Source organism: Coregonus lavaretus, assembly GCF_964263955.1.
Source record: "Coregonus lavaretus genome assembly, chromosome: 30".
Lineage (NCBI taxonomy): Eukaryota > Metazoa > Chordata > Actinopteri > Salmoniformes > Salmonidae > Coregonus > Coregonus lavaretus.
This window is the reverse complement of record NC_140017.1, coordinates 39,096,616-39,119,368: the sequence shown is the minus strand read 5'-3', so window position 1 is coordinate 39,119,368 and position 22,753 is coordinate 39,096,616. Positions and strand designations below refer to the sequence as shown.

At 41.8% G+C, this 22,753-nt stretch overlaps 1 protein-coding gene across 1 annotated transcript in view; it reads right to left on the bottom strand.

Moving 5' to 3' along the window:
- The window catches only part of LOC311105663 (neprilysin-like), a gene marked incomplete at both ends in the record, with an annotated part of 78,082 nt that overhangs the window by 17,584 nt on the left and 37,745 nt on the right, over positions 1–22,753 (bottom strand). The window contains 5 exon segments of the mRNA XM_084147878.1: positions 425–559; positions 1,837–1,905; positions 6,640–6,758; positions 6,884–6,979; positions 7,133–7,213. Of these exon segments, the coding sequence (XP_084004004.1) occupies positions 425–559; positions 1,837–1,905; positions 6,640–6,758; positions 6,884–6,979; positions 7,133–7,213 (500 nt within the window).

Genomic DNA, 22,753 nt, shown 5'->3' with positions numbered 1-22,753 from the left:
CAGTGATGGAGAGGTGGTGAGGGCTGAAGTCTGGCTTCATAAACACAGTGACAGAGAGGTGGTACGGGCTGAAGTCTGGCTTCATAAACACAGTGACGGAGAGGTGGTAAGGGCTGAAGTCTGGCTTCATAAACACAGTGATGGAGAGGTGGTGAGGGCTGAAGTCTGGCTTCATAAACACAGTGATGGAGAGGTGGTAAGGGCTGAAGTCTGGCTTTATAACCACAGTGATGGAGGTGGTGGTAAGGGCTGAAGTCTGGCTTCATAAACACAGTGATGGAGAGGTGGTAAGGGCTGAAGTCTGGCTTCATAAACACAGTGATGGAGAGGTGGTAAGGGCTGAAGTCTGGCTTCATAAACACAGCAGAACTAAAGCAGATCGTAAGTAAAGCAGGTGTTCCTAGAGCAGCGGTGTTGAACTTACGTTGGCGATCTCCTTCTCCAGCTCAATGACCCTGGTGACCTCCTCTCTGATCTGTGTCTCGTTGACCACCAGGCTGCGGTCGGTGCGGATCAGCTTGGCCACGTCTATCATGAACTGTTCATACGCTCTACATGGCTGGGAGGACACACAGACAGACACACACACAGACACATTTACATTTTAGTCATTTAGCAGACGCTCAAATCCAGAGCGACTTACAGTTAGTGAGTGCATACATTTTTCATACTGGCCCCCCCCGTGGGAAACGAACCCACAACCCTGGCGTTGCAAGCGCCACGCTCTACCAACTGAGTTACAGGGGACCTGTATATGTAGTATCAACAGAAAAAAAGCAGTCATATCATAAAGTAGTTGGGTAGATGAAGAAGAATGAGATCTACTGTATTCACATCACTGGAAATATACATGAGGCTCCATCATCTTCTGTTTGGTATTAAGAGACAGGAAGACAACACTATGAAAGGAGAATCTGTCTAATCAATGAACCTCAAAGCACCACACACACACACACACACACACACACTCCTATCCCCTCCAGGCCAAGTGTGTCAACTACAGAATCCTTTCAGAATATCAATCAGTGGTGGTAGTCAGTAAAGTGAAACCATACAAGAGAATATCCACCCCAAACACTCACATCTGGTTTGAGTTGGGCTGCGACCAAATCCGTTTACGATCGTAATGATCACATTGCTCCAGAGGGCTTCTCACCCACCCACACACTTTCGCACACACTTTCACACACACTTTCACACACACACTCACATTGACATGAGTAACAATAAGATAAATTGGAGCGTGGATTATCCAAACGTCAGACTGGTGTTTAGGGTGGAAATGGATAATACTGTGGTTTATTGTTTCTCCATAACAGAGACCTCAGGCAAACAGGCTTATCTGGAGGTCTGTGTAAACAACACTAACACAGGAGGCTTAGAACCCATTCGAGCATGTCTACGCTGATGATTAGTTCAATCATTAAAACTACAGTAATATCTTCAGGTTCAAACCTCACGGCTTTAGAGTTCTTCACATCTAGTTCTGGATGTTCATTAACCCACGCTGGAGGTTTGAACCCAGCACCAGCATAATTATCTAGAGGGCATGTTGATCTTATCCTAAACTGATGCTGACGGCTTGTAATCAATGCTGATGTGGGTCATTTTGTGTTCTGGGTGAATGGACCAGTGATCAGAACAACAGGGGGTTGAAACCCGGACCCAGACTTACCCAGCCAGAGAACTCATTTCCTTGAAACCCCGACATACCCAGCCAGAGAACTCATTTCCTTGAAACACAGACATACCCGGCCAGAGGAATAATTTCCAACACAGATCCAGACAGAGAACTGGTGTGGATATCATTGATGTGTGTAGCGGGCAAAGGCTTACCTCTGCATAGGACCCAGTGCAGGTATAGTAATCTCTGGATAAGAGACCAAGGCTGGTTTGCTGGTCAAACTGTCAAAGGAGAGACACAAGCAGCCATTCATTAAACAGCAGGGGAAAGACAATGCACTCACTGGACCATAAAGACATATCATCCATGGTCAGAAACTGCATCGTTGATAGTTGAGATGACTGGAAAACTGAACAGGAAATACAATGGCTCATTCATGGACATGCAATAGGGTTGGTAAGTACGTGTAGATGGATGTGTGTGCCTGTGTGTAATTCTGTAAGAGGCTATGTCTAGAGTCAGAGCGTGTATTGTTGATGTAGGAGGTTCAGCGAGATTAGTGTGTGAATACTTAACACTGCAAAGGTTAGATTTAGGGTATACAAAGGTTAGATTTACGGTAGTTTCTTGAGCAAATTGGTACACTAAATCCCTAACCGGAGAGAGGGTTGAAAGGGTGCATGTGATGGGGTACAAGTGTGTTCATGTGTCTGTCATGTGATGGGGTATACAGTGCATATGGAAAGTATTCAGACCTCTTGACTTTTTCCACATTTTGTTACGTTACAGCCTTATTCTAAAATGAATTGAATTGTTTTTCCCCCCCTCATCAATCTACACACAATACCCCCATACTGACAAAGCAAAAACAGATTTGTAGAAATGTTTGCAAATGTATCAAAAATAACAAACTTAAATAGCACATTTACACAAGTATTCAGACCCTTTACTTAGTACTTTGTTGAAGCACATTTGGCAGCGATTACAGCCTCAAGTCTTCTTGGGTATGACGCTACAAGCTTGGCACACCTGTAATTGGGGAATTTCTTCCATTCTTCCCTGCATATCCTCTCAAGTTCTGTCAGGTTAGATGGGGAGCGTCGCTGCACAACTATTTTCAGGTCTCTCCAGATATGTTCGATCAGGTTCAAGTCCAGGCTCTGGCTGGGCCACTCAAGGACATTCAGAGACTTGTCCCGAAGCCACTCCTGCGTTGTCTTGGCTGTGTGCTTAGGGTCGTTGTCCTGTTGGAAGGTGAACCTTTGCCCCAGTCTGAGGTCCTGTGCGCTCTGGAGCAGGTTTTCATCAACGATCTCTCTGTACTTTGCTCCATTGATCTTTCCCTCGATCCTGACTAGTCTCCCAGTCCCTGCCGCTGAAAAACATCTCCACAGAATGATGCTGCCACCACCATGCTTCACCGTAGGGATGGTGCCAGGTTTCCTCCAAACATGACGCTTGGCATTCAGGCAAAAGAGTTCAATCTTGGTTTCATCAGACCAGAGAATCTTGTTTCTCATGGTCTGAGAGTCCTTCAGGAGCCTTTTGGTAAACTCCAAGTGGGCTGTCATGTGCCTTTTACTGAGGAGTGGCTTCCATCTGGCAACTCTACCATAAAGGCCTGATCGATGGATTGCTGCAGAGATAGTTGTCCTTCTGGAAGGTTCTCCCATCTCCGTAGAGGAACTCTGGAGCTCTGTCAGAGTGACCATCGGTTTCGTCGTCACCTCCCTGACCAAGGCCCTTCTCCCCTGATTGCTCATTTTGGCTGGGCGGCCAGCTCTAGGAAGAATCTTGGTGGTTCGAAACATCTTCCATTTAAGAATAATGGAGGCCATTGTGTTCTTGGGGACCTTCAATGCTGCAGAAATCTGTTGATACCCTTTCCCAGAGCTGTACCTCGACAATATCCTGTCTCGGATCTCTATGGACAATTCCTTCGACCTCATGGTTTGGTTTTTGCTATGACATGCACTGTCAACTATGGGACCTTACATAGACAGGTGTGTGCCTTTCCAAATCATGTCCAATCAACTGAATTTACCACAGGTGGACTCCAATCAAGTTGTAGAAACATCTCAAGGATGCTCAATGGAAACAGGATGCACCTGAGCTCAATTTCGTGTCTCATAGACAAAGGTCTGAATACGTATCTACATAAGGTATTTCTGTTTAAAAAAATATATACATTTGCAAAAAGTTCTAAAAACATGTTTTTGCTTTGTCCTTATGGGGTATTGTGTGCAGATTGTTTTGGACCAATTTTAAATGTAATCCATTTTAGAATAAGGCTGTAACGTAACAAAATGTAGAAAAGGGGAAGGGGTCTGAATACTTTCAGAATGATGGGGTACAGGTGTGTTCATGTGTCTATCATGTGATGGGGTACAGGTATGTTCATGTGTCTGTCATGTGATGGGGTACAGGTGTCAATAGAAAGTCTACACCAACCTTGGATTTCTTAACATTCTATTGTGTTACAGGGGGATTAAAATGTATTTTATTGTCTTTTTTTGTTTGTTTTTTTCAAGGATCTACGACTGTGAAGAGACAAGGGTTCAGATACATGCATTGTGATAATGTTGTATGGTGGTATTAAACATTTTGTATTGTAGATAGGTAGTGGTGTAATAATGTCATATTATGTACTGTTTTATATTTTGTTTTATATGTAATGTAAGTGCTTTAATATGTTTGGACCCCAGGAAGAGTAGCTGCTGCCTTGGCAGCAGCTAATGGGAATCCCTAATAAATACACCAAATAATCTGTGATGTCAAAGTGGAAGAAAAATTCATTAAAAATAAAGAATATTAATGAAAAGTAAAACACTAATATACCTTGATTAGATAAGTATTCACCCCCCTGAGTCAACACATTTTAGAAACACCTTTGGCAGTGATTACAGCTGTGAGTCTTCTTGCGTAAGTCTCATAAGAGCTTTGTGAAATATGTTCCCATTATTATTTTCATAATTCTTCAAGCTCTGTCAAGGTGTTGGGGTTCATGGCTAGACAGCCATTTTCAAGTCTTGTCATAGATTTTCAAGCAGATTTAAGTCAAAACTGTAACTTGGCCGCTCAGGAACATTCTCTGTCTTCTTCTAAGCAACTCCAGTGTAGATTTGGAATTGTGTTATAGGTTATTGTCCTGCTGAAAGGTGAAATATTTTCACATACACCAGATAGGGGCAGTGAAATGTGTCATTTTACAGGGTCAGCCATAGTAGTACAGCAACCCTGGAGCAAATTAGGGTTAAGTGCCTTGCTCAAGGGCACATCGACAGATTTCTCACCTTGTCAAGGGCACAGACAGATTTCTCACCTTGTCAAGGGCACATCGACAGATTTCTCACCTTGTCAAGGGCACAGACAGATTTCTCACCTTGTCAAGGGCACAGACAGATTTCTCACCTTGTCAAGGGCACAGACAGATTTCTCACCTTGTCAAGGGCACAGACAGATTTCTCATCTTGTCGGCTCGGGTATTTAAACAAACAACCTTCCGGTTACTGGCCCAACGCTCTAACTGCTTGGCTACCTGCCACCTCTCCCAGTGTCTGGTGTAAAGCAGACAAGAAGGTTTTCCTCTAGGATTTTGCCTGTGCTTAGCTCCATCCCGTTTCTTTTCATCCTGAAAAACTCCCCAGCATTTGCCGATGTCAACAATACCCTTACCATGATGCAGCCACCACCATGCTTGAAAAAAAGGGTTGGCAGTTACTCAGTGACGTGTTGTGTTGGATTTGCCTCAAACATAACTACAACGTTATCGATTCATCCTCAGTTTTCTCCCATCACAGCCATTTGAACTCTGTAGCCATTTTAAAATCACCAATGGCCTCATGGTGACATCCCTGAGCAGTTTCATTCCTGTCCTGCAGCTCAGTTCAGGAGGACAACTGTATATCTTTGATGTGTCTGGGTGGTTTTAATACATAATCCACAGCATAATTATTAACTTGACCATGCGTAAAGAGATATTCAATGTCTGATTTGATATTGTTACCCATCTACCAACCACTGCCCTTCTTCATGAGGCTTTTGAAAAGCTCCCTGGTCTTTGTAGTTGAATCTGTGCTTGAAATGCAATACTTGACTTAGGGACCTTACAGATGTATTTATGGAAACAGAGGAAGGGGTAGTCATAAAAAAATGATGTGAACCACAGGAGGCTGGTGGCACCTTAATTGGGGAGGACGGGTCCATGGTAATGGCTGGAGCGGAATCAGTGGAATGGTATGAAATACGGTACATCAAACATGGTTTCCATGTGTTTGATGCCATTCCATTCACGCCATTCCAGCCATTATTATGAGCCATCCTCCCCTCAGCAGCCTCTACTGATATCAACCCCTATTATTTCACACCGAATGATTCCATTAAACTTATGTGATTTGTTGAGCCAAATGTTATTTCTGAACTAATTTAGGCTTGCCTAAATAAAGGGAGGGAATACTTATGCAAAGACTATATATATATATATATATATATATATATATATATATATATATATATATATATATTATAAAAAAACATTTTTTTTTTTTTTTTTAAATTAATTTGCAAAAATGTGTAGAATTTTGTTTTCACTTTGACATTATGGACTATTTTGTGTAGATCAATGAAAAAAAAAAAAAAAATGTAAATACATATTTCAATCCCACTTTGTAACACAACAAAATGTGAATCAAGTTAAAGGGGGTGTAGACCTTTCTATAGGTAGGTGTGATCGAGTGACTGTGCATGTGACTGTGCATGTGACTGTGCAAGTGACTGTGCATGTGACTGTGCATGTGACTGTGCCTGTGACTGTGCATGTGACTGTGCAAGTGACTGTGCATGTGACTGTGCATGTGACTGTACATGTGACTGTGCATGTGACTGTGCATGTGACTGTGCATGTGACTGTGCATGTGACTGTGCAAGTGACTGTGCATGTGACTGTGCATGTGACTGTGCATGTGACTGTGCATGTGACTGTGCATGTGACGGCGACTATTCTTTTGCACACCTACATGAATGACGTGTGAATTGGAATCTTTGTCATCAGTGCCGATAAAAAAATTAACCAAGACTTGAGTTCCGTATTTCTCGTTTAGTCTGGCAATGGCATCCTCCAACTTCCATGTGTCACCTATGTGGGCGAGGAGAGGAGAGGAGAGGAGAGGAGAGGAGAGGAGAGGAGAGGAGAGGATTGAGAACGGGTAAACCAAAATAGGCGTAGGAGTCACAGTGGTAGAAGTGTATAGTGTAGTTTACCATAGACAGTCTCCCATTGGTCTGTAGCTATTGGCCACTCAAACACATTAGGGAGCATGTCTAGTAAAGGAGCTCCGCCCCTTTTCTCAATCTGACCTTCAGAGGAGGGAGGGGGGGGGGGGGGGGGGGGGGGGGGGACAAAGTGACCCAGGTTAACTCACAGTTTAAAGGTAGACAACTAATTGGACTGAAATGACTGACTGAATTGAAATGTAAATTGACCTCAACAAAACAGACCAGCAGACTCACTCTCATTGGTGCAGGATTTGTAGAGGGTCTTGGCTTTAGTGAGGGCGCTAGCCTCCCCCTCCACGCTTCTCTCCAGAACACCTACAATGGGGGGCAAAATATTTGCAGCACATCTATGTTGTTTGTTTTTAAACTGAAAATAAAAAAGAGGTTCAGAGATCAGTTCAACTGTGAGTGTTGTGAGTAACATGGAGCATGTGAGCTGTGTGTTTTGGAGGACAGAGAATGTCCCCCTCTGAGGGACTGTAACAGGTCTCTTTAGACCAGACAGAATGCAGCCAGACTCCAAGCCAAGGAGCTGTCAGTCTGCTGGCACCGCTGCTTTTCACCACATAACAAACATTGAGAAACATCACAGAACTGTGGAAATACAAAAACAAGCAGGAAAAACCAATGCTTTAAATCTGCGGTCATTCCCACACGCACTGGTAATAGTAGGAAGAAACCCATTTCCTAGAGCCAAAGAATAATTTTATTTTGCTCTATACCCTTTTTGTATCGCCCACTCTCTCTCTCTCTACCTCTCCTATGCCCCACACTCTTTCTTCATTCTTACAGTAACAGCTCTCTGCCATCTCAACTCTTTCTTCATTCTTACAGAAACAGCTCTGTGCCATCTCAACTCTTTCTTCATTCTTACAGTAACAGCTCTCTGCCATCTCAACTCTTTCTTCATTCTTACAGAAAACAGCTCTGTGCCATCTCAACTCTTTCTTCATTCTTACAGTAACAGCTCTCTGCCATCTCAACTCTTTCTTCATTTTTACAGTAACAGCTCTCTGCCATCTCAACTCTCATTCTTCCTCTTTCCCCTCTACCCCAATTCCCTCTCCTCATCCCCTGTTCTGGTTAGGGCAGAACCCCTGTGATCTCATTACCTAGTGGGCACACTATTTATGTGCTCATGTAATCGTAATGAAGCGCTGGGTTAGGAACCCTTCATTAGGTGCTTCCTGCCAAAGGGCGCAGATCATGTGTGATTGGATTAATAACTGAATAGGGGGGGGGGGGGGGTCTGTTTGGATTAAAGACCACCTGATGCTCGTGTTGCAAACACCCCTTTAAATACAAGTTCACCTTCTTTGGAAGCTTTTGGGGCTACCCTTTACTTTTTGCACGTTTAACACTTTTTTTTTGGAAAGTGGAGAGGAGTTATTTTGATGTCTTTTTCCACTTTGTGGTTCTGACGCTGTTTACGGTGCTGTGGTATAACTCCTGACACCCAGAACACACGCACACACGTGCATGCACACACACAGTTAAATAATGTGACCTTATCTGGCCCCAACCTCAGGGCCCATCCTGATAAAAAGGAACTAAACAGGAAGTGTCTCCCCCAGAGCCAATCCTCCACGTAATATGTATTCAACACAGAACACTGCAGAGCCCCCGTCCCTCACGTCCACCACATGGACTCAACTAGGGTAGATCACACTGGAAACAACTGCATTGTTGCTGAAGAGCTGAATATGGAGCACAGATCTGTCTGATTTAGTGCTGTCTGACCCTCTGTGATGGTCATAAGATGCCTGACGCACCGTTAAAATCTCAGACTTCAGTGTGTTCAAAATAACTGGGAACTCTGAAAAAAAGGAGCTCCGACTGGGGAGAAAAAAAAACAATCTATTTAAAACGGTCATCCAACTCGGGAACGCAGGCTCCCATTCTGTCACATCCTTTGTGATGTCATAAGACGTCTGACTGACAAGAATTCTGGGTGTGTTCAAGCGGTAAGCCTAAGGAAGCTCACTGTAGAACAAAGTCAGTGAGTGAAGTTAAGCGAGGTGCATCTGCGACAGCTGAAAGTCAGACATTGACGTGGTTGTCCAATAGCAAGGCTCAGATCAACATGTCAGTGTTGTCATCGTTTATAAAAGTTGTTCTTTATAATGTTGAAATAAACAAGTCTCCAACCCCCATATCACACACTCACAAACTGAAACCATGTGTACTATATATATATATATATATATATATATATATATATATATATATATATATATATGCATATCATTTGTATATATCCACTGTGAACATGAATCACGGCAAAGTTGGTTCCTGTTTCAGTCATGTCTTTGGTCACATTCGCGTGAGTCAAACAAAACAAAGAATGATTGGTTGACAATAGAGCCTCCCACAATGCAGGAGGAAGTTGGTGAAGAGCAACTGCAGAAACTTGCAGTCGACTGCAGTCAAAACTTGTAAAGGTCATGCAGTCGACTGCGGTCAAAACTTGTAAAGTTCATGCAGTCGACATGTACAGTTGAAGTCGGAAGTTTACATACACCTTAGCCATATACATTTAAACTCAGTTTTTCACAATTCCTGATATTTAATCCTAGTAAAAATTCCCTGTTTTAGGTCAGTTAGGATCATCACTTTATTTTAAGAATGTGAAATGTCAGAATAATTGTAGAGAGAACGATTTATTTCAGCTTTTATTTCTTTCATCACATTACCATTGGGTCAGAAGTTTACATACACTCAATTAGTATTTGGTAGCATTGCCTTTAAATTGTTTAACTTCAAATGTTTCGGGTAGCCTTCCACAAGCTTCCCACAATAAGTTGAGTGAATTTTAGCCCATTCCTCCTGACAGAGCTGGTGTAACTGAGTCAGGTTTGTAGGCCTCCTTGATCGCACATGCTTTTTCAGTTCTGCCCACACATTTTTTATAGGATTGAGATCAGGGCTTTGTGATGGCCACTCCAATACCTTGACTTTGTTGTCCTTAAGCCATTTTGCCACAACTTTGGAAGTATGCTTGGGGTCATTGTCCATTTGGAAGACCCATTTGCGACCAAGCTTTAACTTCCTGACTGATGTCTTGAGATGTTGCTTTAATATATCCACATAATTTTCCTTCCTCATGATGCCATCTATTTTGTGAAGTGCACCAGTCCAAACTGCAGCAAAGCACCCCCACAGCATGATGCTGCCACCCCCATGCTTCACGGTTGGGATGGTGTTCTTCGGCTTGCAAGGTATCCCTTTTTTCCTCCAAACATAACGATGGTCATTATGGCCAAACAGTTCTATTTTTGTTTCATCAGACCAGAGGACATTTCTCCAAAAAGTACGATCTTTATCCCCATGTGCAGTTGCAAACCATTGTTTTTTATGGGAGTTTTGGAGCAGTGGCTTCTTCCTTGCTGAGCGGCCTTTCAGGTTATGTCGATATAGGACTCGTTTTACTGTGGATATAGATACTTGTGTACCTGTTTTCTCCAGCATCTTCACAAGGTCCTTTGCTGTTGTTCCGGGATTGATTTGCACTTTTCTCACCAAAGTACGTTCATCTCTAGGAGACAGAACTCCTTCCTGAGCGGTATGATGGCTGCGTGGTCCCATGGTGTTTATACTTCCGTACTATTGTTTGTACAGATGAACGTGGTACCTTCAGGCGTTTGAAAATTGTTCCCAAGGATGAACCAGACTTGTGGAGGTCTACAATTGTTTTTCTGAGGTCTTGGCTGATTTCTTTAGATTTTCCCATGATGTCAAGCGAAGAGGCACTGAGTTTGAAGGTTGGCCTTGAAATACATCCACAGGTACACCTCCAATTGACTCAAATGATGTCAATTAGCCTATCAGAAGCTTCTAAAGCCATGACATCATTTTCTGGAATCTTCCAAGCTGTTTAAAGGCACAGTCAACTTAGTGTATGTAAACTTCTGACCCACTGGAATTGTGATACAGTGAATTATAAGTGAAATAATCTGTCTATAAACAATTGTTGGAAAAATTACTTGTGTCATGCACAAAGTAGATGTTTAACCGACTTGCCAAAACTATAGTTTGTTAACAAGAAATGTGTGGAGTGGTTGAAAAACAAGTTTTAATGACTCCAACCTAAGTGTATGTAAACTTCAGACTTCAACTGTAGGTGCTGTCTGACAATTCTTATAACCATAATGCAACGCACTTTGGCCACTTGACCATCTTGACAAAAGTGATCCGCTCGAACTCGCCCATTGTCTGACCCTTTGTGATGTCACTGACAGACATTGGGCTTGTTCGACATTGCAGCCGACAGTGCAGGCGACTGCCAACTGATCTACAAATCACCTTGTATCATAAATAACTACTCATTTTTATTAGTAGATCAATCAGTCACCATTTACTCACAATGCATCATGGATTTGATGCTCTCAAACACAGCCACTGTCTGACCCACTGTGATGTCACAGCTGTCTGATTGACAGACCGCGCTGAACCTTTGTGATGTGATGTCACAGCTGTCTGTCTGTAGACATTTGCCGCATTCAAAACTGGGAACTCTGAAAAATACGAGGTCAAATCATGACATCAAGTCGGAGCTCTAGAAAGACGTTAGAGTTCCTGAATGACCATTCAAATAGGTTTTTCCCCAGTCGGAGCTCGTTTTTTTTTCTCCAGAGTTCCCAGTTGTTTTGAACGCGGCAATTGTGTCTCAATGTAATGTTCCATCAGTAGTGAGTAGATCTGTTTCCCTTTTAGCCTGTCACAGCAGTCATACAGTGCAGTGTCACGCAGGGCTTAGACCTACTCACAGAGATCACAACCACATGTCCTCACTCACTCACTCACACACACACACACACACACACACACACACACACACACACACACACACACACACACACACACACACACACACACACACACACACACACACACACAAGGTATAATTATAAAGCTCACGGTCAATTGGGCAAATTATTGCACAGTATGCCATACCTGAAACAAAGCAGAGGTGGAAAACTGTCCCTCCCACCCACCCCCACACAGCTGTGGTTAAGAGCCAAGAGCAGTGCCTCATTAAGCCCGTCACATGCTTTCCAGTGAAAACAGTTTGTGCATATATTATGACAAAATGTTGTAGTTTTTTAGTGTTCGGCATGGGTTTTTCCGGCTGTTAGTGCACACAATCCCCCCCCCCCCCCGGTAAATTTACAAACATATATAATGATAAATAGACTTCAAACTTGTATCTCAATATGGTGTATGGTGAAATAAGTATAGCCAGTTATAATTGTAATGTCTTAGTAGATAATAACAAAAGAAGAACAATATTTACATGGCTCAAAGAGAAGGAATATAATATCTATTGTTTACAGGAAACTCATTCAACAATTCTAGATGAAGTTGCGTGGAAAAGGGAATGGGGGGTGCGAAATATACTTCTCCCATGGGCAAAGAAATTCAAAAGGGGTGATGATATTAATTAATAGTAATTTCGATCCGAAAGTGCAAATTGTCCAAATAGATACGCAAGGTAGATTGATTATTATAAATATGTTATTGGACAATAAACAGATATGGCTCATTTACGGACCAAATAATGATGATCCACACTTCTTTGACAATATATATAATAAATTATCAACCCTGCAAGCAATTCAAGACAATATTATTATGGTGGGGGATTAGAATACTGTTTTAAATAGCTCAATGGACCGTAAAGGAAATCACACCACAAACAATCACCCTCATGCTCTTAAGGAAATCGTGAATGTCATGGATACATTAGAACTAGTAGATATATGGAGGCTTAAATATCCTGATCTAGTGAGATATACATGGCGGAGACTCAATCAAGCTAGTCGTCGTGACTTCTTTCTTATCTCATTCTCGTTGGCACCAAAAGTTTAAAAAGTGTTGATAGGGGACAGAATGCGGTCGGACCATCATATAATTGGCATATACATTACTCTTACTGAATGTCCACGTGGGCGAGGATATTGGAAATTTAATCAAAGCCTATTGGATGATAATTTTTAACTAGGACAAAGGAATTTATAACTGACTTTTTCCGACATAACATAGGTACAGCAAATGCCCTTATTGTATGGGACACCTTTAAATGTGCCTTTAGAGGCCATGCAATTCAGTACTCATCTCGAAAACAAAAGCAATTTAGGTCAAAAGAGTTCATACTAACAAAGGAAATAGAAAGTCTAACAGAACAGATAGATAGCAATAAAAACTGTAACATAGAGGCTCAGAATAAATTAGAGGAAAAATAAAAAGAAATGGAGAAACTTATTCAAGAAAGATCAAGTGTAATATATTATAAAAATAAAGCAAACTGGATGGAATATGGGGAAAAATTCACCAAATTATATTTTTATCTTCAACATAGGAATGCTACCAAAAATAATTGAATGAAATTGGTTACAAATGCTGGAGTAACCCATGATTCACCAAATGATATTTTGAAGGAGGAAACAAGGTACTTTAAGCATATGTTTTCGTTTCAGTCGCCTCCATCTCCTCTAACTGAAGCTAATTGTAGAGATTTTTTTTTCTATTGACAATGTAAAATTAACAGCCAAACAGAAAGACTCATGTGAAGGTGAAATTACAGAGTAGGAACTTCTGGATGCAATTAAAGACTAAGTCTGGGAAAACTCCAGGGTTGGATGGCATACCAGTCGAAGTATACCAAATCTTTTTTGATATACTAAGAGGACCGCTATTAGCATGTTTTAACCACTCCTATGTAAATGGTAGATTATCTGACACTCAATAAGAAGGTCTGATCTCATTATTACTTAAAATATAAAGATCCAGTCCATTAAAAAAATTGGAGGCCCCTTACACTTCAGTGTTTTGATGCAAAAATTCTAGCAAAATGTATAGCGCATAGAATTAAAAAGGTATTGTCGGATATTATTAATTCTAATCAGACAGGTGTTTTACATGGAAGATACATTGGAGATAATATAAGGGAAGTATTGGAAACAATAGAACATTATGGAAAATCGGAGAAACCAGGCCTGCTATTCATAGCAGACTTCAAAAAGGCATTTGATAAAGTACGACTGGGGTGTATATGCATTTCAATTTTGGTGAATCTCTTATAAAATGGGTCAAAATCATGTATAGTAATCCTAGGTGTAAAATAGTAAATAATGGCTATTTCTCAGAAAATGTTAAACTGTCAAGAGGAGTGAAACAAGGTTGTCCACAATCGGCATATCTATTTATTGTGGCCATCGAGATGTTAGCTATTAAAATCAGATCCAACAATAATATCAGGGGATTAGAAATCCAGGGCTTAAAAACACAGGTGTCATTGTACGCTGATGATTCATGTTTTCTTTTAAATCCACAACTAGAATCACTCCACAGCCTCATAGAGGATCTAGATACATTTTCTAACCTCTCTGGATTACAACCAAATTATGACAAATGTACTATATTACATATTGGATCAATAAAAAATAAAAAATGTACACTGCCATGTAGTTTACCAATACAATGGTCTGATGGTGATGTGGATATACTCGGAATACATATCCCAAAGGAAATAAATGATCTCACTTCAATAAATTATAATAGAAAGTCAGCAAAAATAGATAAGATCTTGCTACCGTGAAAAGGTGGGTCTCTGTCAATTTGTGGAAAAATCACCCTGATTAACTCTTTAGTATTATCCCAGTTTACCTATTTGCTTATGGTCTTTCCTACGCCTAGCGAACAGTTTTTTAAATTATATGAGAAAAGAAAATTCCATTCCAATTGTAGCCTTACCGCAAAAATGGAAGAGGAAAGTGGAAGGGGGAGAAAGTAAGGAACTCGTCTGTCGGCCTTGCATTAAAGAACATTATTGGTTAAGGAAAACTGTGATAAATAAAAATATATATCAGTTTCATTTAAGGACCAAAAGATTAACAGCCGTCCCATATAGATTGCAAAATAGTTGGGAAGAGATTTTTGACGTACCGATCCCATGGCATAGTGTTTATGAACTGATACGCAAAACGACACCGGATTCAAAACTTAGAATCTTTCAATTTAAATTATTATATAAAATTCTTGCTACCAATAGAATGTTATTTATATGGGGGATACAATCGTCCCAGCTCTGCAGATTTTGCTGCGAAGAGACAGAATGATTAGATCATTTGTTTTGCTACTGTCCATTTGTAGCTTGTTTTTGGACACGTGTCCAGGAATGGCTAAAGGATTGCAATATTTACCTGGAGCTAACCCTGCAGATAGCACTACTGGGTGATCTGAAAAGTCATAGTCAATCGATCAATAACATAATAATACTATTAGCAAAAATGTTTATTTTCAATTCACAATCTGTAGAAACAATGAGAATAGAAAGGCTCAGAACTTTTGTAAGACTTCACAGTACAGTTGAAATATATATGGCAAAGAGAAATCCTATATGGATGGTGTTAAAAGATAGATGGGAGGTGTTGAATGGAATTGAAGGATGGGACTAATAACAACTAACAACAAACAATAAGAAGATAACTAATAATGTAGGCACACTGTGTCCATAATAAGTGTATGGGTTGTAGATTGGGAGCTTTTGTGAAGGAGCACAGTTAGAAAGATATGGCCGGATGGACATCATGAAAATGATCGGAGAGGTTGAGAGTAGAAGAAGGGAAGTTCAGGAGAAAGAACAAACAAAATGTAATTACTGTAAAATTGACTGTGTCCATAAAATGTAGATAGTGGGTATGGGCTGGAAGTAGAGGCCAAGGCGTTGTTGTTCACTAGTCCAAGTGGGGAAAGGGTGGCGGGGTTGGAAAGTAATAAAGGGGAATATATATATTTTTTTAAGGATATGTGTGTGTGTGTGTGTGTGTGTGTGTGTGTGTGTGTGTGTGTGTGTGTGTGTGTGTGTGTGTGTGTGTGTGTGTGTGTGTGTGTGTATGTGTATGTGTATGTATATACAGTGGGGAGAACAAGTATTTGATTCACTGTCGATTTTGCAGGTTTTCCTACTTACAAAGCATGTAGAGGTCTGTAATTTTTATCATAGGTACACTTCAACTGTGAGAGACGGAATCTAAAACAAAAATCCAGAAAATCACATTGTATGATTTTTAAGTAATTCATTTGCATTTTATTGCATGACATAAGTATTTGATACATAAGAAAAGCAGAACTTAATATTTGGTACAGAAACCTTTGTTTGCAATTACAAAGATCATACGTTTCCTGTAGGTCTTGACCAGGTTTGCACACACTGCAGCAGGGGTTTTGGCCCACTCCTCCATACAGACCTTCTCCAGATCCTTCAGGTTTCGGGGCTGTCGCTGGGCAATACGGATTTTCAGCTCCCTCCAAAGATTTTCAATTGGGTTCAGGTCTGGAGACTGGCTAGGCCACTCCAGGACCCTGAGCTGCTTCTTACGGAGCCACTCCTTAGTTGCCCTGGCTGTGTGTTTCGGGTCGTTGTCATGCTGGAAGACCCAGCCACGACCCATCTTCAATGCTCTTACTGAGGGAAGGAGGTTGTTGGCCAAGATCTCGCGATACATGGCCCCATCCATCCTCCCCTCAATACGGTGCAGTCATCCTGTCCCCTTTGCAGAAAAGCATCCCCAAAGAATGATGTTTCCACCTCCATGCTTCACGGTTGGGATGGTATTCTTGGGGTTGTACTCATCCTTCTTCTTCCTCCAAACACGGCGAGTGGAGTTTAGACCAAAAAGCTCTATTTTTGTCTCATCAGACCACATGACCTTCTCCCATTCCTCCTCTGGATCATCCAGATGGTCATTGGCAAACTTCAGACGGGCCTGGACATGCGCTGGCTTGAGCAGGGGGACCTTGCGTACGCTGCAGGATTTTAATCCATGACGGCGTAGTGTGTTACTAATGGTTTTCTTTGAGACTGTGGTCCCAGCTCTCTTCAGTTCATTGACCAGGTCCGGCCGTGTAGTTCTGGGCTGATCCCTCACCTTCCTCATGATCATTGATGCCCCACGGGGTGAGATCTTGCATGGAGTCCCAGACCGAGGGTGATTGACCGTCATCTTGAACTTCTTCCATTTTCTAATAATTGCGCCAACAGTTGTTGCCTTCTCACCAAGCTGCTTGCCTATTGTCCTGTAGCCCATCCCAGCCTTGTGCAGGTCTACAAATTTATCCCTGATGTCCTTACACAGCTCTCTGGTCTTGGCCATTGTGGAGAGGTTGGAGTCTGTTTGATTGAGTGTGTGGACAGGTGTCTTTTATACAGGTAACGAGTTCAAACAGGTGCAGTTAATACAGGTAATGAGTGGAGAACAGGAGGGCTTCTTAAAGAAAAACTAACAGGTCTGTGAGAGCCGGAATTCTTAATGGTTGGTAGGTGATCAAATACTTATGTCATGCAATAAAATGCAAATTAATTACTTAAAAATCATACAATGTGATTTTCTGGATTTTTGTTTTAGATTCCGTCTCTCACAGTTGAAGTGTACCTATGATAAAAATTACAGACCTCTACATGCTTTGTAAGTAGGAAAACCTGCAAAATCGACAGTGAATCAAATACTTGTTCTCCCCACTGTATATACATACACATACACATACACACACACACACACACACACACACACACACACACACACACACACACACACACACACACACACACACACACACACACACACACACACACACACACATATCCTTAAAAAAATATATATTTCTCCCCCTTCCACTTTCCTCTTCCAAATAAATAAATATTAAAATCTAACTTTTCTGATAAAAATACACGACACAAGCTCAAGTATACCGTACAAATATTATAAAAATTTGAAATATTTTATATGACGCATTTCCTATTCAACAAAAACAAAATATGTAGTATAATCAAATTATAAATTACTAACTAAGATTTCACCTTCCTTATAACTGTAAAATACATATTTGTATGTAAAATGTGCGTATTTTCTAAAGGTCTCTTGATCAAAATGTCTGCCCCATCGCTGTGAAGGACTCACAGAGCTCTAGCTTGGCTTGCTGAACTCGGCCTTTCATCCATATTACTCTTGTCCGTCTATGACAAACATAATGTTTTTTTGTTTTTTTAATCTATGAATTATTTCAGATTAATGGCTATAAATCGATCTCTGAATGTGCTACAGTGATGAAACCACTCTCTCCTGCTGCGCTACAATGTAAGGATTGCGTGCACGTGCTTTGTAAGTAACTGTGACGTAGGGTTCAGCCAGGAGTTAATGGACAATCGGAAGAGCGAATGAAATGATAGGAGGAACATCCCAGCTTCAAGTAGTTTCAGATTTCACATCCTACGTCAGACACATGCTCAAACAGACTACTGTGTCTGTGAGAACCAGGGCTATTGCTCAGTGCAAGCCATTTCCATCTACGGTGTCCATATGTGAACTGTCCAGGTGTGGCCAGCGCCCTACTGTTTAACACCTAATGTGAACTGTCCAGGTGTGGACAGCGCCCTGCTGTTTAACACCTAATGTGAACTGTCCAGGTGTGGCCAGCGCTCTGCTGCTTAACACCTAATGTGAACTGTCCAGGTGTGGCCAGCGCCCTGCTGCTTAACACCTAATGTGAACTGTCCAGGTGTGGCCAGCGCCCTGCTGCTTAACACCTAATGTGAACTGTCCAGGTGTGGCCAGCGCCCTGGGGGGGGGGGCTAAGATGGTGCCTACAGAGGGTGCCTCGCCTCGAGCTCCGACAAAACATTGCAGATTTCTACTTTGTGTTTTTTTCTAGTGTTTTTCTAAAATGTTCTTCATCAGTTTGTTTCGTGCATTACTACATACACCCGGGTAGTACCACTGGAATACGAATCACTGGGTATTCACCATCCACCCGACCTCCCTGAATTCCCTGAGACAACAGAAGAATGGACTAGCTTCTTCGGCAAGGTGCCGAGCTCCTTGGGAGTCGCACCGGAGAGTAGGAAGCGAAGACGCAGATGGAGAGGCAGACGTGGCGGGGTCTTAGTGAGATGAAGACGCTGGGCGATCCGTCCTCCATTACCCAGCATACTACTTGCCAATATTCAATCATTAAATGAACAAACTTGATGAACTCAGAACGAGGACCTCCTTCCAGAGGGACATCAGATCCAGCAACATATTCTGTTTTTCTGACACTTGGTTTTCCTCCGACATCCAGACGGATTATATACAACCAGCAGGTTTTACAGTTTTTCGTGCGGATAGGACGCGGGCTCTCTCTGGCAAGAGTAAAGGTGGTGGGCTCTGCTTTATTACCAACAACACAAGGAGGAAACGTACAGGAACCTGAGAGAGTCTGCTCTCCGACTTGGAATACTTGGTCGTCAAATGTCACCCTTTTTACTTTACGAGAGAGTTCCCACCCCAAGCAGACACCAAAAAAGCCTCTCAAAGATCTTCATTGGACCCTGAACAAACTGGAGACTGCATTCCCGGAGGCAGAGTTCATTGTTGCGGGGGGCGCTAGTGAGCAAGCCATGGAGTAGGTCACGTTTTTCCGAGCTCCTGCTTAAATTGCATTTATTGAATACTTTCTTTGCGCTTTGACCCAAAACTAACTAGGAAACACAGCCTTTGGATGACGTGCTTTACTTTATTCAACTTTTATTTTAATTTTAATGCATAAATGGCGCATAACCTGCAAAAGTTTAAGTTCAGCGGAATCACTGACAAAAGAGAAAACTAGGCCCAAGACGAGGAGCTCGAGTTCTTTAACAAGTGGGAACAGCGGCTCATCCCCTCGGCAAAAAAATGAACACAGAGGATTTGAAGGCCAAGATTCTTGCTGCCCTCAGAGCAGACATTTCATCTATACTCAAGTCGGAACTCAGTGAGGACTTTAATTGTATTAAGTCGGAGTTACAAGCAGTCAAGAATGAACTTGCAAAGCATACAGCAATGGTTCGTACTGAACAGGATAAAGTTAAGAAAACTGTCTCCGACATGGAACAAGACTTGTCAACATGCTCAGACGACACGACTACGCTATAAAACACGGTTAAGGAGCTCGAAACTGATGTGGCTAGCCTTAAGGAACAACGCATCAATTTACAAGGTTATATGTGAAGATCCAATATCAGGATCATGGGGTTAGCTGAGGACCCAGGCTCAAGTTCCATTTCATCGGTCTCAAAGTTATTGAAGGAAGCCCTCAATTTGGATAAAGACGTCCTTGTTGACCGCTCACATCGGGGCTCTCAAGCAAGAAAGCCTGGTGGAAAACCTTGCGTAATTGTGGCTAAATTACACTACTATCAGGATTGTATTGATGTTCCTTGGCGTGCCAGATAATTTGGCCCACTTCGATGCTACGGAGCACCCATCTCTATCTTCCCAGACTATGCCCCCAGCGTTGCTCATGACCGTGCCGCTTTCAATGATGTCAAGAGTCTGCTCCGTGGACATACCGACGTTCGGTATGGTGCGGCTTTTCCTGCCCAGCTCCATATAACGGCACCAAGAAAGAGTTCTAAGACCCTCATAAGACGATGGTCTTCGTAAAGGCGAACATTCTACTGAGGTCGGACGAAGCACATGACTGAATGTTCACCTATTTGGCGATTAGGGTAATGGACGAATGTGTCTACCACTGCAGACTCAGTCTATCTTTTGTAGATACTTTATAGCGTTGCCAGTGGTATCAGTTGATATTGTTATTATTAGGTAACGTTAGTGCCTTAGTTCCGGTGAGTCAATTCTCCTTTTGTTTTAACGTTTATTTTATTACTATGAAGCTGCTCATTTCTATTTATCGATGGTACCAGTATCCAGGGTAGATGAAGCACAGTTCTATTATTAGGTTACGTCATTTCTTTAAAGATGTTGCTGCTAACTTAGTGGTATTGCTGTAAAATGTTATATACTTTATTTTAATACAGCCTAGTTTTGGGTTGTAAATAAGTATTTATTTATTATGATCAACTTGTTTTAAATCCTTCACTATTTCAGCAGGGCTCTCTACTCGATAGGTTTAGTGTTCCCCACTACAAACTACTCGATAGGTTTAGTGTTCCCCACTACAAACTACTCGATAGGTTTAGTGTTCCCCACTACAAACTACTCGATAGGTTTAGTGTTCCCCACAACAAGCTACTCGATAGGTTTAGTGTTCCCCACTACAAACTACTCGATAGGTTTAGTGTTCCCCACTACAAACTACTCGATAGGTTTAGTGTTCCCCACAACAAGCTACTCGATAGGTTTAGTGTTCCCCACAACAAGCACATCATGTGTGGATATCTTTGCGTGGGGATTAGCGTTACCTTGTTCTATTAGGTGACCAGGGTGGGTTTTAGTGGTTACCTTGTTCTATTAGGTGACCAGGGTGGATTTTAGTGGTTACCTTGTTCTATTGGTTGACCAGTGTGGGTTTTAGTGGTTACCTTGTTCTATTAGGTGACCAGGGTGGGTTTTAGTGGTTACTTGTTCTATTAGGTGACCAGGGTGGGTTTTAGTGGTTACCTTGTTCTATTAGGTGACCAGGGTGGGTTTTAGTGGTTATCTTGTTCTAATAGGTGACCAGTGTGGGTTTTAGTGGTTACCTTGTTCTATTAGATGACCAGGGTGGGTTTTAGTGTTTACCTTGTTCTATTAGGTGACCAGGGTGAGTTTTAGTGGTTACCTTGTTCTATTAGGTGACCAGGGTGGGTTTTAGTGTTTACCTTGTTCTATTAGGTGACCAGTGTGGGTTTTAGTGTTACCTTGTTCTATTAGGTGACCAGGGTGGGTTTTAGTGGTTACCTTGTTCTATTAGGTGACCAGGGTGGATTTTAGTGGTTACCTTGTTCTATTGGGTGACCAGTGTGGGTTTTAGTGGTTACCTTGTTCTATTAGGTGATCAGGGTGGGTTTTAGTGGTTACTTGTTCTATTAGGTGACCAGGGTGGGTTTTAGTGGTTACCTTGTTCTATTAGGTGACCAGGGTGGGTTTTAGTGGTTACCTTGTTCTATTAGGTGACCAGTGTGGGTTTTAGTGGTTACCTTGTTCTATTAGATGACCAGGGTGGGTTTTAGTGGTTACCTTGTTCTATTAGGTGACCAGGGTGAGTTTTATTGGTTACCTTGTTCTACTAGGTGACCAGGGTGGGTTTTAGTGGTTACCTTGTTCTACTAGGTGACCAGGGTGGGTTTTAGTGGTTACCTTGTTCTACTAGGTGACCAGGGTGGGTTTTAGTGGTTACCTTGTTCTATTAGGTGACCAGGGTGAGTTTTAGTGGTTACCTTGTTCTACTAGGTGACCAGGGTGGGTTTTAGTGTTTACCTTGTTCTACTAGGTGACCATGGTGGGTTTTAGTGGTTACCTTGTTCTACTAGGTGACCAGGGTGGGTTTTAGTGATTACCTTGTTCTACTAGGTGACCAGGGTGGGTTTTAGTGGTTACCTTGTTCTATTAGGTGACCAGGGTGGGTTTTAGTGGTTACCTTGTTCTATTAGGTGACCAGGGTGGGTTTTAGTGGTTACCTTGTTCTATTAGGTGACCAGGGTGGGTTTTAGTGGTTACCTTGTTCTATTAGGTGACCAGGGTGGGTTTTAGTGGTTACCTTGTTCTATTAGGTGACCAGGGTGGGTTTTAGTGGTTACCTTGTTCTACTAGGTGACCAGGGTGGGTTTTAGTGGTTACCAGGGTGACCAGGGTGGGTTTTAGTGGTTACCTTGTTTTTCATACCAGACTTCAGAGTTTTGTTTGTTTATGTTTTTTATTCTTCTTCAACTTTATTTTTATTTTATTTGGTATTTTAGAAAAATGTTTAATGGATCAGTTGTTATTGTAATCTGGCATCTATCCTTTTCCCATGTGACTTTACATGGCTAGGCCTAATCTCATGAGAGGGACAACTGGTTGCTCCGTCACTTTTGCTAGCTGGAAAGTTACATCTTTAAATCACCCAGTGAAACAT